Genomic DNA, 27,230 nt, shown 5'->3' on the forward strand with positions numbered 1-27,230 from the left:
TAGTTAAATATGTAAACAATAGTTATCAAGTATGCCAACCATACTTCTGAAACATATATCGAATGAGAGATGAAACATTTATTCCTCTGGGTATGAACATTGCAAAACAAATATCTGAAATACTGTGACCTCTATGCTTTTACTCAAATTCAAAAACCACAAAACAGAATAAATTTTGAATGAAATTTTTATTTTACTTTTTATAAGTTTCCCCAAAAGATAAAACTTTCAGTGAAATATCAGTTTCACAAGAAATGATTGTTGTTCTATAATTATGACTTTATTCTTTATCAGTTTAATCAGGCTGAAATAGAACAAATCAAATTCATACATCATTATTAACCTATTAAAATGTAACAGTGGGCATATGTTATGTAATATTGTAAGTGGGAAAGTTACACTGTAAACAGGAATTAAGTATTCAATGAGTAAAGAGTACAGTCAGTGAGAAGGTTCTGCAAGTGGGAAAGTTACACTGTAAACAGGAATTAAGTATTCAATGAGTAAAGAGTACAGTCAGTGAGAAGGTTCTGCAAGTGGGAAAGTTACACTGTAAACAAGAGTTAAGTATTCAATGAGTAAAGAGTACAGTCAGTGAGAAGGTTCTGCAAGTGGGAAAGTTACACTGTAAACAGGAGTTAAGTATTTAATGAGTAAAGAGTACAGTCAGTGAGAAGGTTCTGAAAGTGGGAAAGTTACACTGTAAACAGGAGTTAAGTACTCAATTAGTAAAGAGTACAGTCAGTGAGAAGGTTCTGCAAGTGGGAAAGTTACACTGTAAACAGGAGTTAAATATTCAATGAGTAAAGAGTACAGTCAGTGAGAAGGTTCTGAAAGTGGGAAAGTTACACTGTAAACAGGAGTTAAGTATTCAATGAGTAAAGAGTACAGTCAGTGAGAAGGTTCTGCAAGTGGGAAAGTTACACTGTAAACAGGAGTTAAATATTCAATGAGTAAAGAGTACAGTCAGTGAGAAGGTTCTGAAAGTGGGAAAGTTACACTGTAAACAGGAGTTAAGTATTCAATGAGTAAAGAGTACAGTCAGTGAGAAGGTTCTGCAAGTGGGAAAGTTACACTGTAAACAGGAATTAAGTATTCAATGAGTAAAGAGTACAGTCAGTGAGAAGGTTCTGCAAGTGGGAAAGTTACACTGTAAACAGGAGTTAAGTATTCAATGAGTAAAGAGTACAGTCAGTGAGAAGGTTCTGCAAGTGGGAAAGTTACACTGTAAACAGGAATTAAGTATTCAATGAGTAAAGAGTTCAGTCAGTGAGAAGGTTCTGCAAGTGGGAAAGTTACACTGTAAACAGGAGTTAAATATTCAATGAGTAAAGAGTACAGTCAGTGAGAAGGTTCTGCAAGTGAGAAAGTTACACTGTAAACAGGAATTAAGTACTCAATTAGTAAAGAGTACAGTCAGTGAGAAGGTTCTGCAAGTGGGAAAGTTACACTGTAAACAGGAGTTAAATATTCAATGAGTAAAGAGTACAGTCAGTGAGAAGGTTCTGCAAGTGGGAAAGTTACACTGTAAACAGGAGTTAAGTATTCAATGAGTAAAGAGTACAGTCAGTGAGAAGGTTCTGCAAGTGGGAAAGTTACACTGTAAACAGGAATTAAGTATTCAATGAGTAAAGAGTACAGTCAGTGAGAAGGTTCTGCAAGTGGGAAAGTTACACTGTAAACAGGAGTTAAGTATTCAATGAGTAAAGAGTACAGTCAGTGAGAAGGTTCTGTAAGTGGGAAAGTTACACTGTAAACAGGAATTAAGTATTCAATGAGTAAAGAGTACAGTCAGTGAGAAGGTTCTGAAAGTGGGAAAGTTACACTGTAAACAGGAGTTAAGTATTCATTGAGTAAAGAGTACAGTCAGTGAGAAGGTTCTGCAAGTGGGAAAGTTACACTGTAAACAGGAATTAAGTATTCAATGAGTAAAGAGTACAGTCAGTTGGTTTAGTGTAAGAAAGATTATTTATTAAAAGTTAGTACATCCATTCTCTTACTTAGATTTGTTGAATTACATGTTTGCCTACTTATAAAAGGTAATTAAGTTAGGCATATCTCACAGCTTACGCTGAAACACTGCAACTGAAATCTGGCACTTGTACTGAAATGTTGTCTATGTACTTATGTCCACTACCATGAGTGAAGGTAGAGTGTAGCAAATGTGACAAAGAAACAAACCAATATGTTAGTGTTGACTTAATGCTGCATTATGTGATCAAAATGAACTAAAAAAACCATCCAATGGTAGAATATGCAACAACAACATACATATAAAGACAGCAAAATTTCCAATAATTGTGAATCATTTTACATATCCATAAAGCTACTTAACTACACCAACTTTAGTCACCTGAAACATTAGTAAACTATTGTACCTTTGATGTTATAACTAACATTAATAGATGGTACATAGCATACCATATCTACTCTGCAGTCACCTGAAACATTAGTAAACTATTGTACCTTTGATGTTATAACTAACATTAATAGATGGTACATAGCATACCATATCTACTCTGCAGTTACCTGAAACATTAGTAAACTATTGTACCTTTGATGTTATAACTAACATTAATAGATGGTACATAGCATACCATATCTACTCTGCAGTTACCTGAAACATTAGTAAACTATTGTACCTTTGGTGTTATAACTAACATTAATAGATGGTACATAGCATACCATATCTACTCTGCAGTCACCTGAAACATTAGTAAACTATTGTACCTTTGATGTTATAACTAACATTAATAGATGGTACATAGCATACCATATCTACTCTGCAGTTACCTGAAACATTAGTAAACTATTGTACCTTTGGTGTTATAACTAACATTAATAGATGGTACATAGCATACCATATCTACTCTGCAGTTACCTGAAACATCACTCAACTATTGTAATTTGGAGAGTTACATTTTGATCAGTAAATAACTTCATGTTACATTGCCTACAATACCTAATCCTGAGATGTCTGGGGGGTTCCAGGGCAGAGAGAAGATCATGGCTGATGATACTATTGAAGAGAAGAAGCAAGGGGACAAACATTCGACAAACTGCAATGTTACAAACTGTCCTTGATTACAATCACTTAGTGGATGGGAGATGTAGGTTCAAGTGCTGTAGAATTTGTTGTAGAGGGAAATGAAAGTAACTTGAGAAAACCAACTTTCACAAGACAACCACTAAATATTCTATCTTATCTTCTGTGGCCATTAGAAATTATTAGTTATGTATATTGAATTGAATTTTGAACTTACACCAGAAACTGTTTTACATGTCTAGTGCATTTTGGAAGCAAGAAACATGGTGTACAGGGATGCTGTCCAAGTTTGGTTGTTAAAGTGTTTCTTGTTTCTGCTGAATATCAATATTTGTGGACTAGTACTTTTAGTCTGTCCTAGAGAAAGGGTATATTACTAATCTGTCCTAGAGAAAGGGTATATTACTAATCTGTCCTAGAGAAAGGGTATATTACTAATCTGTCCTAGAGAAAGGGTATATTACTAATCTGTCCTAGAGAAAGGGTATATTACTAATCTGTCCTAGAGAAAGGGTATATTACTAATCTGTCCTAGAGAAAGGGTATATTACTAATCTGTCCTAGAGAAAGGGTATATTACTAGTCTGTCCTAGAGAAAGGGTATATTACTAGTCTGACCTATAGAAAGGGTATATTACTAATCTGTCTTAGAGAAAGGATATATTACTAATCAGTCCTAGACAAAGGGTATATTACTAATCTGTCCTAGAGAAAGGGTATATTACTAGTCTGTCCTATAGAAAGGGTATATTACTAATCTGTCCTAGAGAAAGGGTATATTACTAACTTTGTGTATACAAGTAATCAGGGTACATTTGACAATCCTAGATTGCTGGAGTTGTAATGAGTTGGCAATATTTTGGAGAATGTTTAGGTAATTTGTGGGCCATATCCTCTTTGAGGATATGTGTACATTCATAGACTTTTAGAAAACTTTACATCCTTTATTCTTTCCTTTTACAAGTTCTAAATTGTTGATTCTTTTGTTATTGGAATCAGTGATATATTCAAATTGGTTGCATATAAGGTTGTACTATCATGCTATTAATCAATACCTTCATTTTATCAAGCTGGGCCTTCTTTTCTGAAAGTGTAGCTTGAAGCTGCTGTCCCTCCATCAGGGTGTTTTCCATCTGACTGACCACTTTTGATGCTTGTTTAATCATTACTAGGAAACTAGACCACAAGTACAGAGCATCTTCCAGCATAGACTTGGTAGCCGTCAACTTTGTCAGAAGATTACTTCTATTCTCTTGAAGAGTCTGAACGGCTTCATTAATTGGCTGATGTCCAACAGGAAGTGTTTCGGTCAGGACAATTTGAGCCAACTCTGCAACTGATTGGATCTTCCCAACTAGTTCCTCTTTATTATTGATTAATTCCTTAGAGTGATAAGAAATAATTACTGATGGTATATTAGAAAAAAATTGTAACCACTGTTTTGCTACTATAACCTTAAATGTTTATTAAAATAAATTGAGAGAACAGTCTTTAGTCACTTTTCTAAAAAATGAGTATTAGTACTTTCATGTTGTCCTTTATTTGTTATACCTAGTAGTAAAGCTAAGAAGCCTGACATTTCCAGACCAACCTTACCTGTAACATTGCTAGCTTAGTTTCTAATTCTTCCACAGTTCCCTCTGTGCCTTCACACAGTTGAAGACGAGTCTGAGCTTCAGTGACACGAGACTGACAGTCTGCAAGTTCGTTCTCAAACCTCTGATGGTTACCGACATACTGTGTCCATTTACTCACTAGATTCTGGATAACAAGAATTAAACATTCAAAAGAAGGAAGATATCTGATGGTTATTGACATATTATGTCCATTTACTCACTAAATTTTGTACAACAAAAATTTTAAAAAATATATATGGGAAAAAAATTGAATGGTTACTAACATACTACATCTATTTATTCATTACACTCTGGGTAACGAGAAGGTAGCAAACAAAGGGGAAGTATGATCAGCAAGTGAACACATGACAAGGATTTCAGGCAGAGAATCAGAGGGACACAATAGAAATGGTAAAAACAATAGATAAAGAAATGGATATTTTACTACATTAGCATATATCATAAGCAGAGTAAAAACAACATATATCATAAGCAGAGTAAGAACTACATATATCATAACCAGAGTAAAAACTACATGTATCATAACCAGAGTAAAAATTACATATATCATAACCAGAGTAAAAACTACATATATCATAACCAGAGTAAGAACTACATATATCATAACCAGAGTAGGAACTACATATATCATAACCAGAGTAAGAACTACATATATCACAACCAGAGTAAAAACTACATATATCATAACCAGAGTAAAAACTACATATATCATAACCAGAGTAAGAACTACATATATCATAACCAGAGTAAAAACTACATATATCACAACCAGAGTAAAAACAACATATATCACAACCAGAGTAAAAACAACATATATCACAACCAGAGTAAAAACTACATATATCATAACCAGAGTAAGAACTACATATATCACAACCAGAGTAAAAACTGCATATATCACAACCAGAGTAAAAACTGCATATATCACAACCAGAGTAAAAACTGCATATATCACAACCAGAGTAAAAACTACATATATCATAACCAGAGTAAAAACTACATATGTCATAACCAGAGTAAAAACTACATATATCATAACCAGGTAAAACTACATATATCATAACCAGGTAAAAACTACATATATCATAACCAGAGTAAAACTACAAGAGGGGTAACTTAACATTAGTCACACAAATGGCCAGTTTGATAAAATATTTTCTAAACATAAGTAACACATTTTAATCATACTGGAATGCTACTCTAATAATTACATGAGTAACACTGATATACACTTTAGTAAAGTACTAATTAAACAAAAGTAACATTTATTTTAATTGGACCAAAGTGTTACAGGAGTAATTACATGAGTCACACAGATGAAACACTTAGTAAAACAAAAACTAAACAAAAGTAACATGTATTTTAATCAGACCAAAATGTCACAGAAGTAATTATACAAGTCACACAGATACACAGTTTGACAAATTACTATTTAAACATAAGTATAATTACTTACAGATTCCTCAAAACAATAAGGCTTAACTGTGAGTGGGTTTGTGAAACAGTTACATGCTGAAACCTTATTTTACAACAGAAGCTAAACAAAGATTTATTTTTCCCCCAGTTGGTAAAGTTGCAGGCATTTAAATAACTACATGAAAAAAAAAGCCAATTTCATCAGTCCACAAAATGATGTCAACAGTCATCGACAGCCACTCAAACATAGGAAATTACAAACAATGCATATGAATCTTCTATTGGCAGTTTCTCTACTTTTAGAATTATAGTCATACAGTGTTATGCATGCCTTTCCATGATTAATGTTATGGTCGGTCAAAACACAATATATTTGTGTGATCAACAGACTGGGAGACAATCCATAATACAGACTGGGAGACGATCCATAATACAGACTGGGAGACGATCCATAATACAGACTGGGAGACAATCCATAATACAGACTGGGAGACAATCCATAATACTAAAATTCAACAGATACATGTGACGAGTCTTTTACAAGACTTCAATACTAATAACTGTTGTCCAGCTTCCACAACCGTTTCAGTGAATATTTTATAACAGTTGCTACATGTCAAACTTCCAGTAGAGTTTCAGTGAATGTTTTAGGACAGTTGTTGTATGTCATACAATTACATTATAGTTTCAGTGAATATTTTATGACAGTTGCTGTATGTCAAACTTGCACTACAGTTTCAGTGAATATTTTATGACAGTTGCTGTATGTCAAACTTGCACTACAGTTTCAGTGAATATTTTATGACAGTTGCTGTATGTCAAACTTGCACTACAGTTTCAGTGAATATTTTATGACAGTTGTTGTATGTCAAACTTGCACTACAGTTTCAGTGAATATTTTATGACAGTTGTTGTATGTCAAACTTGCACTACAGTTTCAGTGAATATTTTATGACAGTTGTTGTATGTCAAACTTGTACTAGTTTCAATGAGTGTTGTATTTCTACCTTTAGAAGTTTTCAGCAGCTCACCATGTTTCTTAATATACTTTTATGATCTTCCAATAAACCTTTTTATTTGTCATTTTAGTGTCAATAAATATTACCTTTGCTGTTAGAAATAACCTGCTAGTAGACATTTACAAAAGTATTCTTGTATGTTTGTCATTGATTTCAGAAAGTCCTAATTAGCAAAATATCATAGTCGTCATCTCATCATCGTGTTTGTTTTAAAATCACCTTTACCAGTTCATCTTCCAAGTATTGGAATAACTTTTGAAATTATGAACTTTACAATAGAAAAGCTAACTGTAAAAATATATGTAGGAGGTAAGTTACTGAGAAGAATGTAGATTATCTTGCCCAGGAGTAAATAACTGAAGCAATACATTGTGTTAGAGTAAACAAAAGTTAGAAATCAAACACAAGAGACAGCCACCTTAATGAGAGAGATGAGTTGCTGGTAACGAATACCAAGCTCGCTGAGTTGACTGACACGTCTTGCACCGGATCCTTGATATAGCTGTTGGATCTTGTCTGTGAGAGCATCTACCTCTAACTCTTTTGCCCTAATCTCCCCTTGCTTGCCCTGAGAAACATGTCACAATGGTACTTGAACAAAGTCATACTAACAAATTATTTTATTTTACTGTAACACTTAAATAAAAGGTAAATCATTATTTATATCATTTCCAAAGATTGTAAATTATTTACATAAACTGGCTGAAAAGTTGATATAAAATATATTAACAACGAAAGTAAGTAACAGATTTCTAGGAAAAGGAAACTTCTTTTAATTTTATTAATTAAATTTTGTTCTGAATACATTTCATGAAAATAGTGATACAGAAATTCTACATAATGTAACACAAACATATGAAGTAGAAACTATGCTACAGGCCATTGTAACTGTACAGTTAGGAAATGTGACTAGTTGAAACTTCTTGAAATTTTTCTTTCCTGCTTGGATCAGAAGAAGACGTAAACTTGGCTTTGCTTGAAATTAAATATCAGTAATAAGTTACTTGCTTATATTTTAAAACCTTACCTTAAGCTTTTCAAGCTGCTCTCTTTTATCAGATAAAGAAGCACACAAAGGAAGGGTGCTTAGAGATGATTCATTATCACGAATCCATGACTGAACTTCATCAAGTTGTTCTTCATAGTCCTTCCACTGCCCAAGGAGGCTGAGCAGAAATTCTGTAGTTGTCTTACACATATCTTGGGTTGTTTTCCACTGTTCCTTTAAGGAGTCTAACTCACCAGGTCCTGGTTCTAGAGTGTCAACCAACACTAAACCAAGTTGTTCCTCAGCAGCTTTTAACTTTGGTTCCTCTTCTTCAAAACCAGCTTGAATACCCTGAGAAGCACAAACAATTATCTTTAAATTAGGCTTGACAGACTCATCCAGAAAATATTACTTAAAATTCAGATAGTTCTTGGTCTGATTAAACTGTTCTTTTAACACTATATAATACTTATGAAAGATGGCTAACCTTTAAGCGGTCCAGAGAACTCTGCAGAGAGATTCTGTCTAGTGAAGTTTCTCCACAAGAACTTATCAAAGACTGAGTGTTCTGCAGCCATGTTTCAACTTCTCCAATCATCTTACTGAGCTGTTCATGTTTAGCAACAATGTCTTCATATTTACTGGTGCAAATCTAGAAAACAACCATATTAAAATTTAATTACATAATCACTACTTTCACTAATATCTGATACACAACACATCACTACTTTTACTACTATCTGATACACAACACATTACTACTTTCACTGTTATCTAATATACAACAATTCACTATTATCTGATACACAAAATATCACTATGTTCACTAGTATTTGTTATACAACACATCACTACTTTCACTATTATCTGATATACAACAATTCACTATTATCTGATACACAAAATATCACTACGTTCACTAGTATCTGTTATACAACACATCACTACTTTCACTATTATCTGATATACAACACATCACTACTTTCACTATTATCTGATATACAACACATCACGACTTTCACTATTATCTGATATACAACACATCACTACTTTCACTATTATCTGATATACAACACATCACTACTTTCACTATTATCTGATATACAACACATCACACTTTCACTGTTATCTGATATACAATGACGCATCACACTTTCACTATTATCTGATATACAACACATCACTACTTTCACTATTATCTGATACACAATACATCACTACTTTTACTACTATCTGATACACAACACATTACTACTTTCACTGTTATCTAATATACAACAATTCACTATTATCTGATACACAAAATATCACTATGTTCACTGGTATTTGTTATATAAACACATCACTACTTTCACTGTTATCTGATATACAACAATTCACTATTATCTGATACACAAAATATCACTCACGTTTCACTGGTATCTGTTATACAACACATCACTACTTTCACTATTATCTGATATACAACACATCACTACTTTCACTATTATCTGATATACAACACATCACTACTTTCACTATTATCTGATATACAACACATCACTACTTTCACTATTATCTGATATACAACACATCACTACTTTCACTATTATCTGATATACACACATCATACTTTCACTATTATCTTTATACAACACATCGACTTTCACTATTATCTGATATAATGACGCATCACTACTTTCACTATTATCTGATACGCAATACATCACTACTTTCTACTATTATCTGATACAATACATCACTACTTTCACTATTATCTGATACACAATACATCACTACTTTCACTATTATCTGATACACAATACATCACTACTTTCACTATTATCTGATATACAACACATCACTACTTTCACTATTATCTGATATACAACACATCACTGCACTCGCTCACTCATCTGATATACAATACATCACGCTTTCTTTTACTACTATCTGATTACACAACACATTACTTTCACTGTTATCTAATATACAAATAATTCACTATTATCTGATACACACAAATATCACTTTATGTTCACTGGTATTTGTTATACAACACATCACTACTTTTCACTATCTGATATGATATACAATTCACTATTATCTGATACACAATATCACTTCGTTTCACTATGTATCTGTTATACAACACATCACTACTTTCACTATTATCTGATATACAACACATCACTACTTTCACTATTATCTGATATACAACACATCACGACTTTCACTATTATCTGATATACAACACATCACTACTTTCACTATTATCTGATATACAATACATCACTACTTTCACTATTATCTGATATACAACACATCACGACTTTCACTATTATCTGATATACAACACATCACGACTTTCACTATTATCTGATATACAACACATCACTACTTTCACTATTATCTGATACACAATACATCACTACTTTTACTACTATCTGATACACAACACATTACTACTTTCACTGTTATCAATAATATACAACAATTCACTATTATCTGATACACAAAATATCACTATGTTCACTAGTATTTGTTATACAACACATCACTACTTTCACTATTATCTGATATACAACAATTCACTATTATCTGATACACAAAATATCACTACGTTCACTAGTATCTGTTATACAACACATCACTACTTTCACTATTATCTGATATACAACACATCACTACTTTCACTATTATCTGATATACAAACACATCACGACTTTCACTATTATCTGATATACAATACATCACTACTTTCACTATTATCTGATATACAACACATCACTACTTTCACTATTATCTGATATACAACACATCAATACTTTCACTATTATCTGATATACAACACATCACGCTTCTTTCACTATTATCTGATATACAATACATCACTACTTTCACTATTATCTGATACACAATACATCACTACTTTCACTTTTATTCGATATACACAATACATCACTACTTTCACTATTATCTGATACACAATACATCACTACTTTCACTATTATCTGATATACAACACATCACTACTTTCACTATTATCTGATATACAACACATCACTACTTTCACTATTATCTGATATACAACATCATCGCTTTCACTATTATCTGATATACAATACATCACTATCACTATTATCTGATATACAACACATCACTACTTTCACTATTATCTAATACACAATACATCACTTTCTTTCACTATTATCTGATATACAACGCATCATACTTTCACTATTATCTGATATACAAACACATCACTACTTTCACTATTATCTGATATACAACACATCACTACTTTCAATTATCTGATATACAACACATCACTACTTTCACTATTATCTGATACACAATACATCACTACTTTCACTATTATCTGATATACAACACATCACTACTTTCACTATTATCTGATATACAACACATCACTACTTTCACTATTATCTGATACACAATACATCCCTACTTTCACTATTATTTGATATACAACACATCACTACTTTCACTCTTAACTGATATAATACATCACTACCACATACAACTTTAGTAAATGTCATAAAAGACTGTTTTAACCCTTTACTTTAAGCTAATTAATAACAAATCTTTTCCTTCTGTTTGTACTGGAAAGTGGTAAAAGTCTGTTCAAGTATTAGCTTTCCTTAATCAAAAGTGAGAAGTAATATGAAAAAAATAACTTTAATATTGTCCAATTAACATCTCACCTGAACCCTTTCCTTAAGCTGAGAATGAGAAGTGACGATAGAATTCAAAATCTCATCCACGCCTCATCTCGATCAGGAAGTGCTTCAGCCTTAATTTGAAGATCTTCAACACTCTGCTGATGGCTGTTAATATCTAGTTGTAAACCCTGCCAAAAAGATTCAACGGCTTTCTAAGCACAAATCACAGAAACAAATAGTATTAACAATCTTTTATCACAGCAGCAAACATTATTAAAAAATATTTTAATACAATAAACAATACTAGAACTTTTATTACACCAGTAAATAATATTAGAAATATTTTATTACAACAGTAAACAGCACTAGAACTTTTATTACACCAGTAGATAATATTAGAAATATTTTATTACAACAGTAAACAAAACTAGAACTCTCATTACACCAGTAAATAATATTAGAAATATTTTATTACAACAGTAAACAGCACTAGAACTCTTATTACACCAGTAAATAATATTAGAAATATTTTATTACAACAGTAAACAATACTAGAACTCTTATTACACCAGTAAATAATATCAGAAATATTTTATTACAACAGTAAACAACACTAGAACTCTTATTACACCAGTAAATAATATTAGAAATATTTTATTACAACAGTAAACAGCACTAGAACTTTTATTACACCAGTAGATAATATTAGAAATATTTTATTACAACAGTAAACAAAACTAGAACTCTTATTACACCAGTAAATAATATTAGAAATATTTTATTACAACAGTAAACAGCACTAGAACTCTTATTACACCAGTAAATAATATTAGAAATATTTTATTACAACAGTAAACAATACTAGAACTCTTATTACACCAGTAAATAATATCAGAAATATTTTATTACAACAGTAAACAACACTAGAACTCTTATTACACCAGTAAATAATATTAGAAATATTTTATTACAACAGTAAACAACACTAGAACTCTTATTAAACCAGTAAATAATATTAGAAATATTTTATTACAACAGTAAACAGCACTAGAACTCTTATTACACCAGTAAATAATATTAGAAATATTTTATTACAACAGTAAACAAAACTAGAACTCTTATTACACCAGTAAATAATATTAGAAACATTTTATTACAACAGTAAACAACACTAGAACTCTTATTACACCAGTAAATAATATTAGAAATATTTTATTACAACAGTAAACAACACTAGAACTCTTATTACACCAGTAAATAATAATAAAAAAATAATATTAGAAATATTTTATTACAACAGTAAACAACACTAGAACTCTTATTACACCAGTAAATAATATTAGAAATATTTTATTACAACAGTAAACAACACTAGAACTCTTATTACACCAGTAAATAATATTAGAAATATTTTATTACAACAGTAAACAACACTAGAACTCTTATTACACCAGTAAATAATATTAGAAATATTTTATTACAACAGTAAACAGCACTAGAACTCTTATTACACCAGTAAATAATATTAGAAATATTTTATTACAACAGTAAACAAAACTAGAACTCTTATTACACCAGTAAATAATATTAGAAATATTTTATTACAACAGTAAACAACACTAGAACTCTTATTACACCAGTAAATAATATTAGAAATATTTTATTACAACAGTAAACAACACTAGAACTCTTATTACACCAGTAAATAATAATAAAAAATAATATTAGAAATATTTTATTACAACAGTAAACAACACTAGAACTCTTATTACACCAATAAATAATATTAGAAATATTTTATTACAACAGTAAACAGAACTAGAAATGTTTACATCTCAGTTTCTCTAGTTTTTTGTTGTGGCAGATCTTTTTGTCCCTGTTGTTCCTAGTGTTGATTTGGTTTGTGTTTCATTGTACAAGTCTGTAAATCTCTGGTTTAATGGTATACTGCTGCATACCATATATTCCTGACATCAGCAGAAAAATAACCAATGTTTGGCAAAAACTGGTAACAAAATATGACATTCCAGTTAATACCAAATTTATTCAAAAACCAGGCACAAAACTAAAGTCTGTACTATGTGAAAACTACACTGACAAACACCACACCAACATTATTTATAAAATACACTGTGATAACTGCCACGACTTCTATATTGGAGAAAGAAGTAGAAAAATGGAAACCAGATTCAAAGAATACAAAAAGTCACCTTCATATGTTTTCCAACAATGCAAGTCAAATAAACACAACATAACCACAGAAAACATCCAAATATTAAATAAAGAAACAAACATAAACAAATGCAAAATTAAAAAAAGTCTTACTTATACAACAACTCAAGCCCAAAATAAACCAATACAAAGGAACATCTTTATACCTATATTAAAAATAACATAATAAATAATAATAATAAAATAAATAATATAAAATTATATATTCAAACATCTAAGCACGTCCTCTACATTTCGACACTCAGTTACATAACCCCTTTCAAACATGTGGTCAGCTTCCAGTCAGTTACTTCTTCCTTTCTTTGTGAACCTGACGATGACCGAAGAAAGCCAGACCAACAACAAACAAACTGTAATAAATCTCGAGATACAACAAATAACAAAACCTTACACTGCTGCATACCATATGTTCCCAACATCAGCAGAAAAATAAACAACATTTGGCAAAAACTAGTAACAAAATTTGACGTTTCAGTTAATACAAAATTTATTCAAAAACCAGGCACAAAACTAAGGTCTATACTATGTAAAAACTACACTGACAAACACCACACCAACATTATTTATAAAATACAATGTGATAACTGCCACGACTTCTATATTGAAGAAACAAGTAGAAAAATGGAAACTAGATTCGAAGAACTAAAAAAGTCACCTTCACACGTTTTCAAACACTTCAAATCAGACAAACACAACATAACCATAGAAAACACCAAAATACTAAATAAAGAAACAAACATAAACAAATGCAAAATTAAAGAAGCCTTACTTATACAACAACTCAAGTCCAAAATAAACCAATACAAAGGAACACCTTTATACCTATATTAATAAATATAATCCAACATCTAAGCATGCCCTCACATTCCTACACTCAATTACACAACCGCCTTCGAACATGTGGTGAGTTACAGGTCAGTAACCCTTTCTTTGTTGATGATGACTAAAGAAGGTAAAAACGTTGTTTGCCCCTCTACTAGCTCTTTCTATACTGAAACCAGCTATTTTTACATATATAATATTAAAACTCTTATTACAGCAGTAAACAATATTAAAAATTTCTTATCACACCATTAAAGAAGAGTAGAGTTCTTATTACAAGCAGAAAAGCTTTGTGAATAGAAGAGTAGAGTTCTTATTACAAGCAGAAAAGCTTTGTGAATAGAAGAGTAGAGTTCTTATTACACCATTAAAGAAGAGTAGAGTTCTTATTACAAGCACAAAAGCTTTGTGAATAACTGTGTTTACTGGAATGTTGTGTTTTAAGTTTTTCCAAATGTTGGTTATTTTTCTGCTGATGTTGGGAATGCATATGGTATGCAGCAGTGTAAGGTTTTGTAGTTTGTAGTATCTTGAGATTTATTACAGTTTGTTTGTTGTTGGTCTGGCTGTGTACAATAATTTTTTCCACAGTTTTTTGAGGAAATTTGTTGGTGTTGATGAAGTGTTGTTTTATTTGTTGATTTCATCATTAATTTTATCGGGTGAGCCTAGTTTTGTGGTTGTGATTATTTGGTTTCTTAATAATGTTGGGTTTTTGTATTGTTTTGTATGCCGAGTCCCAGGAACTGTATAATCCAGTATGGGTGATTTCTTTCTGTGGATTTCTGTGTTGAATTGTGTATCAGTTCTAGTGATCTTGAGGTTGAGAAATGCTATTTGGTTAGTTTTTTCATGTTCACAGGTGAACTTAATGTTAGGGTGTATCGAGTTAATGTGACTGAAAAACTAAGTGTGTTCTGTAGATGTGAATCCAGTAATTGTATCATCAACATACCTGTACCAGTATAGTAGTGGGTGTAAGGTTGAACTGATCACTTGAGATTCAATCTGTGTCATAAAAATGTTGGCTAGAACTAGTTACATGCAACCCCTATACTTAGGCCATTTATTTGTAACTAGTTTTGGTTATTAAACATAAAGTTAATTTTTGTGGTAGTGAATTCTATGAGGGTTGCTAATTGGCTACTGAAGATGTGTATCAATGGGTTGGGGTCTTGGATATAAAGTTCTCAAACTATCTTACAAGCTTCAGTGGTTAGGACCTCTGTGAAGTGGGAGATTACATCAAAACTGGCCATTGAGGCTTTATGATTTAGTTGTTTAAGAAAATATTTAAAATTAAAAGTGTCTTTGAAAAAGGCTTCAGCTGATGTTACATATTTAGAAGATGCCCATGCTATATATTTACCAAAGTTCCAGTTAAATGATTCATAGGTCGGCATTATGGATTGTTGTGAACAATCGGGTTTGTGAGTGCAGTATCGGTGTAGTGTGTATGAGGCAGTCCTTCACTGGTAAGAATAAATGTTTTCGAGATTTTGTTGGTCTTTTCAGTTTATTGATAGTACTCATGCCACAGTTCAGAGATACATTTTGATTTCAATGATTTTCTCCTCATCAAAAATACCAGAACTCTTATTACAGCAGTAAAGAATACCAGAAATGTTTTATTTGGCAGCAAATAATACTGTAACTCTTATTACAGCAGTAAACAATACTAGAAATATTTTATCACAGCAGTAAACAAAACTATAAATCCTTTATCATAGCAGTAAATAATATTAAAACTATTTTATTACAGCAATAAACAGTATCAGGAATCTTTTATTACAACTCTAAATACTACGAAAACCCTTTTATAACAACAATTAACAATATTAAAACTATTTTATCATGACCATATAAGGTAAGAACACATAAGTTTACACTTCAACTTACTCTATATGTTTGCAGCTGTCTTTTCTTTTCATTCAAGGTTGTCACAAGCTTCAGAGAGCCCTCTAACTGTTGTGAAGTGTTTTTATCCACTGTTGTAGACCCTGCACTTCATCTTCATATTCAGACCACAAAACATGGTGGACTGAAGTGAGCGGTCAAGTTTAGTAGAACCATCAAAAATGGTGTCAAACACAGTCTGCAGGTTCAGTAACATGGTTTGTGTGGTTTCCACCCTTCAGGTGATGTTCCCACTTGTAGCTGTTCTCCAAGCTGCACTGTACTGTTGACTAGATTAAGCCCTGTGTTCTTCATCTGAATCAACTCCTATGGGTTGGTAAGAAAAACAAACTCATAAGAAAACAGAGAACAAGAACTACAATTTTTACACCAGCATTTAAAGTAGGAAGTCAAATATTATAGTTAAGATTACGTCTATTCAGTGGCTGTGAAACTCAAACATTACAGCTGAGGCTGAGACGATCTCCACCTAATCTTTTTTTTTAAATATAATTCATCAGTAGTAACTAAATTTGTGGATAATGGATATTAAAAGAATCTCTATATCTATATATATTTTCTAGGTAATGTATATTATGAGATATTGTTAGATATACACAACTGTTCAGTTTAATACAAGGTATTATTTAGTTTATACTGTATGAGCATTAAGGCAAGTTATTTTGAGAAGTTATACAAATGATTACACAACTATTTGCAAATAACTTATTGTGTAGTTCAACTGTCATGAATTTACTTTATGATACTCAAACCTTCTGAACTTCTCTCATTGAGTAGTTTTATATCACTTCTCACTGTTTGTAGAAGGTTCTAGTCCTCAGTGGAGTAATATATGTAGGTAACCAAAGAAATGCAAGAAAAGGAAATTAGTGAAAGTAATAAAAAGTTAGTAGGAGATATATTCGAACGAACCTAGACTGCATTTGTGAGTTTCACCATTAAGGGTGTATAGTGTCGACTTTTAAAGTGTAATAATCACAGCTTGTATTACAATAACAAAGTAGAAAATAAGAACATTTCGTGTCAATTAGGTTCTAAAGTAATTGGATAACATAAGTGAATTTATCACTGACTGTCTTATAATGACAGAGTAGAAAAAACAAATCTGTCTTGTGAAAAGATGTTCTAAAGTAAGTGAACCCTACTCCATGGACTTTGATGGAAAAAAAGATATAATTATTTAAAGCTTTTTTTTTGTAAATACATTTAAGTTGTTTGGAGTATATATTATTTCAAATCCAGTGGATTCTGTATTGTCTATTTATAACTGAAATTTATTGACAACAGGTTACAGACACCTACTATAAAAAACCCAGCTCCATAAAACCTGAAAAATACAATGGGATACCTGAATATCTATATAGCTTACAAACACAGGATAATATACCTGAATATCTATATAGCTTACAAACACAAGATAATATATCTGAATATCTATATAGCTTACAAACACAGGATAATATACCTGAATATCTATATAGCTTACAAACACAGGATAATATACCTGAATATCTATATAGCTTACAAACACAGGATAATATACCTGAATATCTATATAGCTTACAAACACAGGATAATATACCTGAATATCTATATAGCTTACAAACACAGGATAATATATCTGAATATCTATACAGCTTACAAACACAGGATAATATATCTGAATATCTATACAGCTTACAAACACTGGATAATATACTGAATATCTATATAGCTTACAAACACAGGATAATATATCTGAATATCTATACAGCTTACAAACACAGGATAATATATCTGAATATCTATACAGCTTACAAACACTGGATAATACATTCAGATATCTAAATAACTTGTTAATACTATTCTAATACTTACTGCAGTATCTAGTCATTTTAAGTACATACATATAAACATTTAACTTGCCTTATTTCTACCATACTTGACTTGTAAAGCTGCTCGGTTTCCACTAGGTAAAGCAGTAACCTCAGCATACTTGTCTTGTGCTTCCATAATCCACTTAGAACACTCATCGTGTTTCTCCTGAAAATTGATATGATCTTCCACATGCTGTTCACACTTCCGCACCAGTTCCTAAAGCAAAATAATTACTGTCATAAATTAAACAAACATGAATCTCTTAGAGCAACTTACTAGTAAAGAAGTTAACAAACTCCCAGATGTCACAGGTACTAAGACACATAACTCACTCACCAGAGAAGCTTACAGGGAGCCCACAGATACTGATAAATACCACTGCACAATGAACATCATATATTTGTAACAAAGTAACAATAAAACAAATGAAGAAAGCATTACTGCTCATCACAATGGATACCCTGAACACTTGACAAAAACTACTATGAATAAGAAGTAAGGAAATTACAGAACAGCAGCTATATATTTCTATGTTAAATGTCTCTCCAAAACATGCTAAGACTAGGTAAATGGCATAATTTCAGAAACAGTAAGCCTCAATTACAAAGACTGGTAACTACCTAATGCAGAGAAATGTGGATTTCTAATAGGATGTATAAAGAAAAATGACAATAAAAGGTAGACTTTAAGAACATAGAACACGAAAAAATCTGTAACACCACCCTTTCTGTAATAACTGAAATGGTCAATAAGACACATGGTAAAGTGTAATAATAATGAAATAACATTATGTGAACCACAAATGACAAAAATAATTATATACCTCTACATCTACATAAACGATAATACACTCACTTAACATAGAAGTCAGCAAAACGCAACCCTCCACTTCCTTTAACCAGATAATTAAAAATAAAACATGTATATATATAAAACAACAGCTATGTTTGTATTCCCTTTTTTGAGAGATCAAGATAAATGAATATTTATTTGTTTACATTCCTTCTCTTGTTACTAAAGTAAGTAAGCTTGTGCTTATATACCCTTTTCTAATCACCAAAGTAAACAGATATTTGTCTTTCACGTTATATTTTATAGAGACTATTGTGATAGTCACCAAAGTAAACAGATATTTGTCTGTTTACATTATATTTTATAGAGACTATAGTCATAGTCACCAAAGTAAACAGATATTTGTCTGTTTACATTATATTTTATAGAGACTATTGTGAGTCACCAAAGTAAACAGATATTTGTCTGTTTACATTATATTTTATAGAGACTATTGTGATAGTCACCAAAGTAAACAGATATTTGTCTTTCACATTATATTTTATAGAGACTATAGTCATAGTTACCAAAGTAAACAGATATTTGTCTGTTTACATTATATTTTATAGACTACAGTGACAGTCATCAAAGTAAACAGATATTTGTCTGTTTACATTATATTTTATAGAGACTATAGTAATAGTCACCAAAGTAAACAGATATTTGTCTGTTTACATTATATTATATAGAGACTATTGTGATAGTCACCAAAGTAAACAGATATTTGTCTGTTTACATTATATTTTATAGAGACTATTGTGAGTCACCAAAGTAAACAGATATTCGTCTGTTTACATTATATTTTATAGAGACTATTGTGATAGTCACCAAAGTAAACAGATATTTGTCTTTCACATTATATTTTATAGAGACCATAGTCATAGTTACCAAAGTAAACAGATATTTGTCTGTTTACATTATATTTTATAGAGACTATTGTGATAGTCACCAAAGTAAACAGATATTTGTCTGTTTACATTATATTTTATAGAGACTATAGTGATAGTCACCAAAGTAAACAGATATTTGTCTGTTTACATTATATTTTATAGAGACTATAGTCATAGTCACCAAAGTATATAGGTATGTCTGTTCACATTACATTTTATTGACTATAGTAATAGTCACCAAAGTAAACAGATATTTGTCTGTTTACATTATATTTTATAGAGACTATAGTCATAGTCACCAAAGTAATAAGATATTTGTCTGTTTACATTATATTTTATAGACTATAGTGATAGTCACCAAAGTAAACAGATATTTGTCTGTTTACATTATATTTTATAGAGACTATAGTGATAGTCACCAAAGTAAACAGATATTTGTCTGTTTACATTATATTTTATAGAGACTATAGTGATAGTCACTAAAGTTAATAGGTATTTGTCTGTTTACATTATATTTTATAGAGACTATAGTGATAGTCACCAAAGTAAACAGGTATTTGTCTGTTTACATTATATTTTATAGAGACTACAGTGACAGTCACCAAAGTAAACAGGTATTTGTCTGTTTACATTATATTTTATAGAGACTATAGTGATAGTCACCAAAGTAAACAGATATTTGTCTGTTTACATTATATTTTATAGAGACTATAGTGATAGTCACCAATGTAAATAGGTATTTGTCTGTTTACATTATATTTTATAGAGACTATAGTTAAAAGACATTATTTTGTTCTCATTCCATTTTCCAGAAAATACAGTAAATAAATATTTATATGCATACATTCCCTTTTCCAAACATTACAGTTAATAGATCTTTATATATTTATAATTCCTTTTTCTGAAATCAGAGAAAAGACATATTGATATGTTTACCCTTGAGATACCACATTAAATATATATTTATATTTCCTTTTTCTGAAATCAGAGAAAAGACATATTGATATGTTTACCCTTGAGATACCACATTAAATATATATTTATATTTCCTTTCTAAGACATCACAGGAAATGGATATTTATGTGCTTTTATTCCCTTTTTCCATACACCAGAGTAAACAAATATTTTGATATGTTTACATTACCTTTTCCAGAGACTGCACTAAACACATATCTATATGTTTACATTATCTTTTCCAGACACTAAACTACACATTTATATGTTGACACTTCAGATACCAGAGTAAATACACACTTCTCTTAAAGTGGCAAGGGTAGATACATTGACACTAAAATAACTCTTCAGAAGAGTGCAAATCTTTAAACATGTTTATTATACTTTCAGTAAAATCTATCTGGTGGACTTTTCATCATACGCTTCTATAACTTGACTATCACAGTTATGAATAAACTATAGTTTCCTAACCTTGCAGGTTAAGAGCAGTGATTGGTAGCGGGATGTAATTTGAGAAACTCCCATTGATAGCCTCATCTCACCACTAGCTTCTATCAGTTCTTGGGTGCTATCACTCAAAGAGTCAACTTCACGTTCTCTATCTTTCATCTCAGTAAGCAGAGCCTTCAAATCAGAGGTGAAACATGTAAACCAGTAATGTGCTAACAATTTATGTAATATTTATTTCAAAAGACTGGCTTTTAAATAATTATAATTTCCTGTTAACATTGAAATAAATTAAAATTAGTGTTGAGTTTAATATTTTACTATATTTACAGACAACATATATGAAGATGCACAATTGAATATTATTTATATAAATAGAAGTTTTAAACAAACGAATTTCTTATTTTCAAATTGTAATGAATATAAAGACAATAAAAAATGATCCTATGAATGCAATAGATTTTCAGTAGTTGTTAACCACAAATCAAAATACATTTAACTTATGTTAGTTATAAATGCTTTTTGTCATTAACTTAAAGGAAGTACTTATTATACAAAACTGAATAAAATAAATAATATAGTTGTATTGTCATGTGAATAACATTAGACTATTATATAGGTTTGAGAGCTTTCATGGACTACAACTTCAGCTGTACAATGTTCTGACTTTTATACAGAAACTGAAGTTTTATCTCCTTCAAAAGGCAATTGCAGTTCATTAACTCTCCATTGCAACAAAAAACTATTACATCTTGAATTATCAGCAGTGATACTACACTGTCTCCAATGTAAGTATTGCCACAGTCTTTACAACAAATGTGTGCCATACAATTTTGTTTTGATGGTAGGAAGGAAAGTTTCACGTGTAAGTCAATATTGTATTCTTTAATTTTTTTTAATGTCATCTGGGAAGCCTATGTGATATATGACATAAAAATAAATATGTTGTTGGTTGTAATTATTTTTTAGCCATGATAACATCAAATGTTTAACTGTAAGAGTATACCTTTAGTTTGCAAGTAAAAATGTGATTTTAATGCTTTTATCTCTGTTAAAAGTCTCACTGGGAAGAACAAATGTTTCTAACACATCTCTTTATAACCACTGTTTTTTGTATAGGATAGTGAAAAAATTCCAATGAATATAATCTTACAAACACATTCCTTTGTGAAAAAACAATGATATGGAATACAAAGCATTCCTTTGTGAAAACAATGATATGGAATACAAAACATTCCTTTGTGAAAAACAATGATATGGAATACAAAACATTCCTTTGTGAAAACAATGATATGGAATACAAAACATTCCTTTAAAACCTTTCCATTGACTTCATTTTCAACTGTAAACATGACATTAGAATGAAATGGAATCAAATGTGAATGAAATCCATCAATAGAATTAGTTTTTCTTAAAGTCTTTAAAATGTCACCTACACAACAGAATACAGTAAAGTGTAAATAACAAATTAAAACATGTGAAAGAAGATTTTTCAAGTCAATATGAACAATCTGTAATAGAACATTTGTATAAGAAGCAGAAAGTAAAATAATCTAAAATAGATCTCTGAGTGAAGTGATTCTGAAAACATCTCAGAGCACAGTGAATTGTTTCTTTAACAGACACTCATGTGAATACATATCTTACAGTGACTGTCAGAATCTTTGAGTTTTGTGATGAAAAATACAGAGTTTATGTCACAAGAAGAAGCTTTAGTAACACAAGGGGCAAATACCCAAGTTAGGATTTTATAAACAGAAACTATAGAATGTAAAAAAGTAGTTTTATTAATTATTTGGTATGCTGTATATTTATGCCATCTGGTGATCATAAAGTAGTTTTATTAATTATTTGGTATGCTGTATATTTATGCCATCTGGTGATCATAAAGAAATGTAACAAAAGTTTAACAGTTTTGTTTTGAGTTTATTTACTGATTATAAGTATCATTTTATTGTAAGTTACAGTATGGAAGAATATCTTAAAAACAGGTACAACATTTTGATCACTAATGCAATCACTTCCATGTACACAAGTGTTAACGGTACAGAAAGATTTAACATTAACTTAAAGATTCAACAAGTTAATTCAATTTTAATATTGATAGTGGTTACATATGCACGTGCATATGGATGTGCTCAAATTGATACATTACTTATCTTTAGCTGAACAGCAAAACAAACAAAATGTAAATAAATGTGAAAATGTTGTAAGATATATTTGTGTAAGACTAGGAATGTGTGGAGGAATACTGATCAAAGACGTGAACAGAGATGTACTTGGCTACTTGTGGGACTGTTTGATTTTATTAACAAGGTCTCTCTGATCCTACTTCAGGTATTGCCAGATTCATATTTTAGCACTGTGACATTCTGTTCAGAGGAACTGCTTATTCATAAGTTTATGGACTTGGAAAGGGGGTTTCTGGAGTTCTTTTAACCTCATCTTAAAGTTATGCCTTGTTTCACTTATAGGCAATTGTTATACTTTATTTTTAAATGTTTCCTGGGGTTGGTTTCTTATGTAATTTTCTTAACATGTGTTTAACTACCATTCCATGGGTGAAAAATCACTTAGTCGTAACATTATATGATACGTACATGATAGTCTTTCCCAAGTTTCTTATAAAAGTATGCTAATATTTTCTACATATAAGATAATGCACGTAATTAGGTTTTATTTATTCCATGGACTGTTTCAATTTATTTGTATGTTACATCTATTGTCCATCATTTTTAAAATTTATTAACAGTTCTATAACTATTTTAGTAGAGAACTTGTTAATGTTATTGAGACATTCAGTTTGGTGTATAACGTTTTTATCAATGTGTTCTGTGGTACATACAATGTATGCTACATTTAGAGACTTTCCAGTGTGCCTAACGTCTGATAGACTGCAACGATTAGAAAACCAGTTTATGTAAATTACACTTTGTGTGCTTCTTCTATAAATGTTAATGCTGATACTTGAAAGGTTTATGTTAATAACTAACACATTTATTATTTTACCATTTAATTATTTTCTATTCCAACTATGAATTGTAAATCTTTGTACGAGTTATTTATTTTTTAATGAGGTTTTTGGTGACTTTTTAGAATAACAAAGTTCAATTATTACTTGAGAATAAAATCATTATATAATCTTACAAATTATTTAAATTAGTGACCGTGCAACTGAGGTAACTACAATGACTTATGAAAGCAAAAGAATTCTCTTATTTGATTTTGGTAAAACAATGTCTTCATAATTTTTAAGGGTTTTATTTTTCCAATTTTAAACTGCACATGAACGAACATGGTCGATCAATGATTATTGTAACTTTCTTGAAGAAACTCAAGAAGAAGTTGTTTTTTATTCTTTTATATCATGACTTTCACATGCCATCCAAACAATTTTTATTGTTTTATAGCAAGACTTTCTGATGCCATCTAAATGATTTTATTGTTTTATACCCTGATTGTCTGATGCCATCCAAACAATTTTTGATGTTTTATACCCTGATTGTCACATGCCATCCAAACAATGTTTCACTGTCTTACACCATCTCTCACGTGCCATCCAAACAATTTTGTTTTATACTGTATATTCCTAGAATTTCACAAATCATTCAAAAAGAATTAAATGATGTAATACTGATTTAGATATGAAATCTTCCTTCCTACCATAACAAAATCTTGCCCAAATTGTATTGTACAAATCTGTAGACAAGTTGCATCTAAAGACTGTGATCACTGATGAAACCAGTACAAATCTGTAGACAAGTTGCATCTAAAGACTGTGATCACTGATGAAACCAGTACAAATCTGTAGACAAGTTGCATCTAAAGACTGTGATCACTGATGAAACCAGTTATCAAGTGTTTACAGGACTAACAGAACATTTAAAAGGACTTTCCTGGTTGAAACACACAAGCCAAAATAAAACTCTTTTGTGTACTGAACGTTAAAAACTGACAGAAAAATATTATGAATTGAAGAAAAATTACAGAAGCTCTCTTTATAAGAAAACAAAGTAAACATGATTCAAGTATAAAATAAAATTAATAACTGTTTTTATTTTGTTGTATAACCATGTAGTATATCACTGTTGATAATATAGTGTATATCACTGTTGATAATATAGTGTGTATATCACTGTTGATAATATAGTGTGTATATCACTGTTGATAATATAGTGTGTATATCACTGTTGATAATATAGTGTGTATATCACTGTTGATAATATAGTGTGTATATCACTGTTGATAATATAGTGTGTATATCACTGTTGATAATATAGTGTATATCACTGTTGATAATATAGTAGTGTATATCACTGTTGATAATATAGTGTGTATATCACTGTTGATAATACAGTGTGTATATCACTGTTGATAATACAGTGTGTATATCACTGTTGATAATACAGTGTGTATATCACTGTTGATAATACAGAGTGTGTATATCACTGTTGATAATATAGTGTGTATATCACTGTTGATAATATAGTGTGTAGCTTTACTGCTTATTACTCAAATGTATCCACCTGGTGATGTTAGAAACACTTAGCAAAATGTAGTTCTTCTTAAAAATAAAGAATATATATTTTTTAATGTAAACACTCCATTTAATGATATTAAGACAAAATGCTAATCAATCAGTAAGGTTACAAGTGTTTGTCAAAACATTCAGACTAAAACTATTTAAAGGTATATCAGAATCCCATATCACTTGTCTTTCATTCATCAGATATTAGTTGCTTACTTGGTCCAGGATGACAGCAAGACTGCTAAGGATGGGCCAAGTTCTTTCCTCAGCCTCTATATCATTGATCAAGGCCTGTTAGGAAATGTAAAGGACACCAAGGTGCAGTGCATGAATTAAAAACACTAAATGTGGCACTATACATTCTTGAAACAAGCTGTTTGATAATCCAAATAACATTGCATATTTAAAACATGCAGTTAAAAATTACACTCAAATTGCAGCTCACTCTATATGGAAAGAATAACTCTGTCATGCTCAAATGTGATATAAACTTCACAGTCAACATAAAACCACATTTTAAGTTAGTAAATAAAAAACAAAGTATCATTTTTCATGCTATAAATATCACTACAATAACAAAAATGTTACAAACATTATTGTTAAAAATACAATCAACACAAAATTACTTCATTCATTATTTAAAAGGAAGTTAAATTTAATAACAAAGGTTATTGAAGAGTAACCATCCCATGCATCATTTATCATAACATGTATTACTAGGTATAAAATGTTATTTGGTTAGCTGAGTACCTGATATCTTGATAATTGTTCTTTCTTTTCTTCTAAAGTGGTTTTGAGTGAAAAATCTTGAACCTGTGCTTCCAATAGCTCTAGTCTTTCTAACAGACAACCAAACTGATCTTCATAAGTGGTCCACTGTTGAAGTCGATCGCGTGAAGCTGATGACTGACTTCATCTGTCTCTGCAGTTAGTCGCTGCTGGTTACTGACAACAACCATATGCTCTTGTTCCATAATGTCC

At 30.7% G+C, this 27,230-nt stretch overlaps 3 protein-coding genes across 3 annotated transcripts in view; 1 reads left to right on the forward strand and 2 right to left on the reverse strand.

Annotated features, from left to right (window-relative positions):
* The window catches only part of LOC143227576 (muscle-specific protein 300 kDa-like), a 134,068-nt gene extending 122,200 nt beyond the window's left edge, over nucleotides 1–11,868 (reverse strand). Inside the window, 6 exon segments of the mRNA XM_076459005.1 lie at nucleotides 4,102–4,428; nucleotides 4,643–4,807; nucleotides 7,537–7,686; nucleotides 8,146–8,457; nucleotides 8,594–8,758; nucleotides 11,814–11,868. Coding sequence (XP_076315120.1) covers nucleotides 4,102–4,428; nucleotides 4,643–4,807; nucleotides 7,537–7,686; nucleotides 8,146–8,457; nucleotides 8,594–8,704 — 1,065 coding nt within the window. The 5' untranslated portion in view covers nucleotides 8,705–8,758; nucleotides 11,814–11,868.
* Nucleotides 11,869–16,724: 4,856 nt separating this feature from the next.
* LOC143226907 (muscle-specific protein 300 kDa-like) lies at nucleotides 16,725–27,133 on the reverse strand. Its single transcript, XM_076458447.1, has 5 exons — nucleotides 27,000–27,133; nucleotides 26,466–26,540; nucleotides 21,746–21,898; nucleotides 18,648–18,815; nucleotides 16,725–17,048 (listed from the first exon to the last, which is right to left on the reverse strand). Exons 3-5 carry the CDS (start codon nucleotides 21,881–21,883, stop codon nucleotides 16,929–16,931), a joined length of 426 nt encoding a protein of 141 aa, XP_076314562.1. The 5' UTR covers nucleotides 21,884–21,898; nucleotides 26,466–26,540; nucleotides 27,000–27,133; the 3' UTR covers nucleotides 16,725–16,928.
* Nucleotides 27,134–27,151: 18 nt separating this feature from the next.
* The window catches only part of LOC143227577 (muscle-specific protein 300 kDa-like), a 28,869-nt gene continuing 28,790 nt past the window's right edge, over nucleotides 27,152–27,230 (forward strand). The window contains exon 1 of the mRNA XM_076459006.1: nucleotides 27,152–27,176. Coding sequence (XP_076315121.1) covers nucleotides 27,152–27,176 — 25 coding nt within the window. The remainder of the gene's footprint in view (nucleotides 27,177–27,230) is intronic.

Source organism: Tachypleus tridentatus, chromosome 9 (assembly GCF_004210375.1).
Source record: "Tachypleus tridentatus isolate NWPU-2018 chromosome 9, ASM421037v1, whole genome shotgun sequence".
Taxonomy (NCBI): domain Eukaryota; kingdom Metazoa; phylum Arthropoda; class Merostomata; order Xiphosura; family Limulidae; genus Tachypleus; species Tachypleus tridentatus.

Coding starts and splice junctions, on each gene's coding strand:
- LOC143226907 (XM_076458447.1), bottom strand. CDS start 21,883: ATGAAAGATAGAGAACGTGAAGTTGACTCTTTGAGTGATAGCACCCAA. Junction 18,816..21,745: donor CACTGCTCTTAACCTGCAAG/GTTAGGAAACTA, acceptor ATTTTGCTTTAG/GAACTGGTGCGGAAGTGTGA. Junction 17,049..18,647: donor TCAAGTATGGTAGAAATAAG/GCAAGTTAAATG, acceptor ACCAACCCATAG/GAGTTGATTCAGATGAAGAA.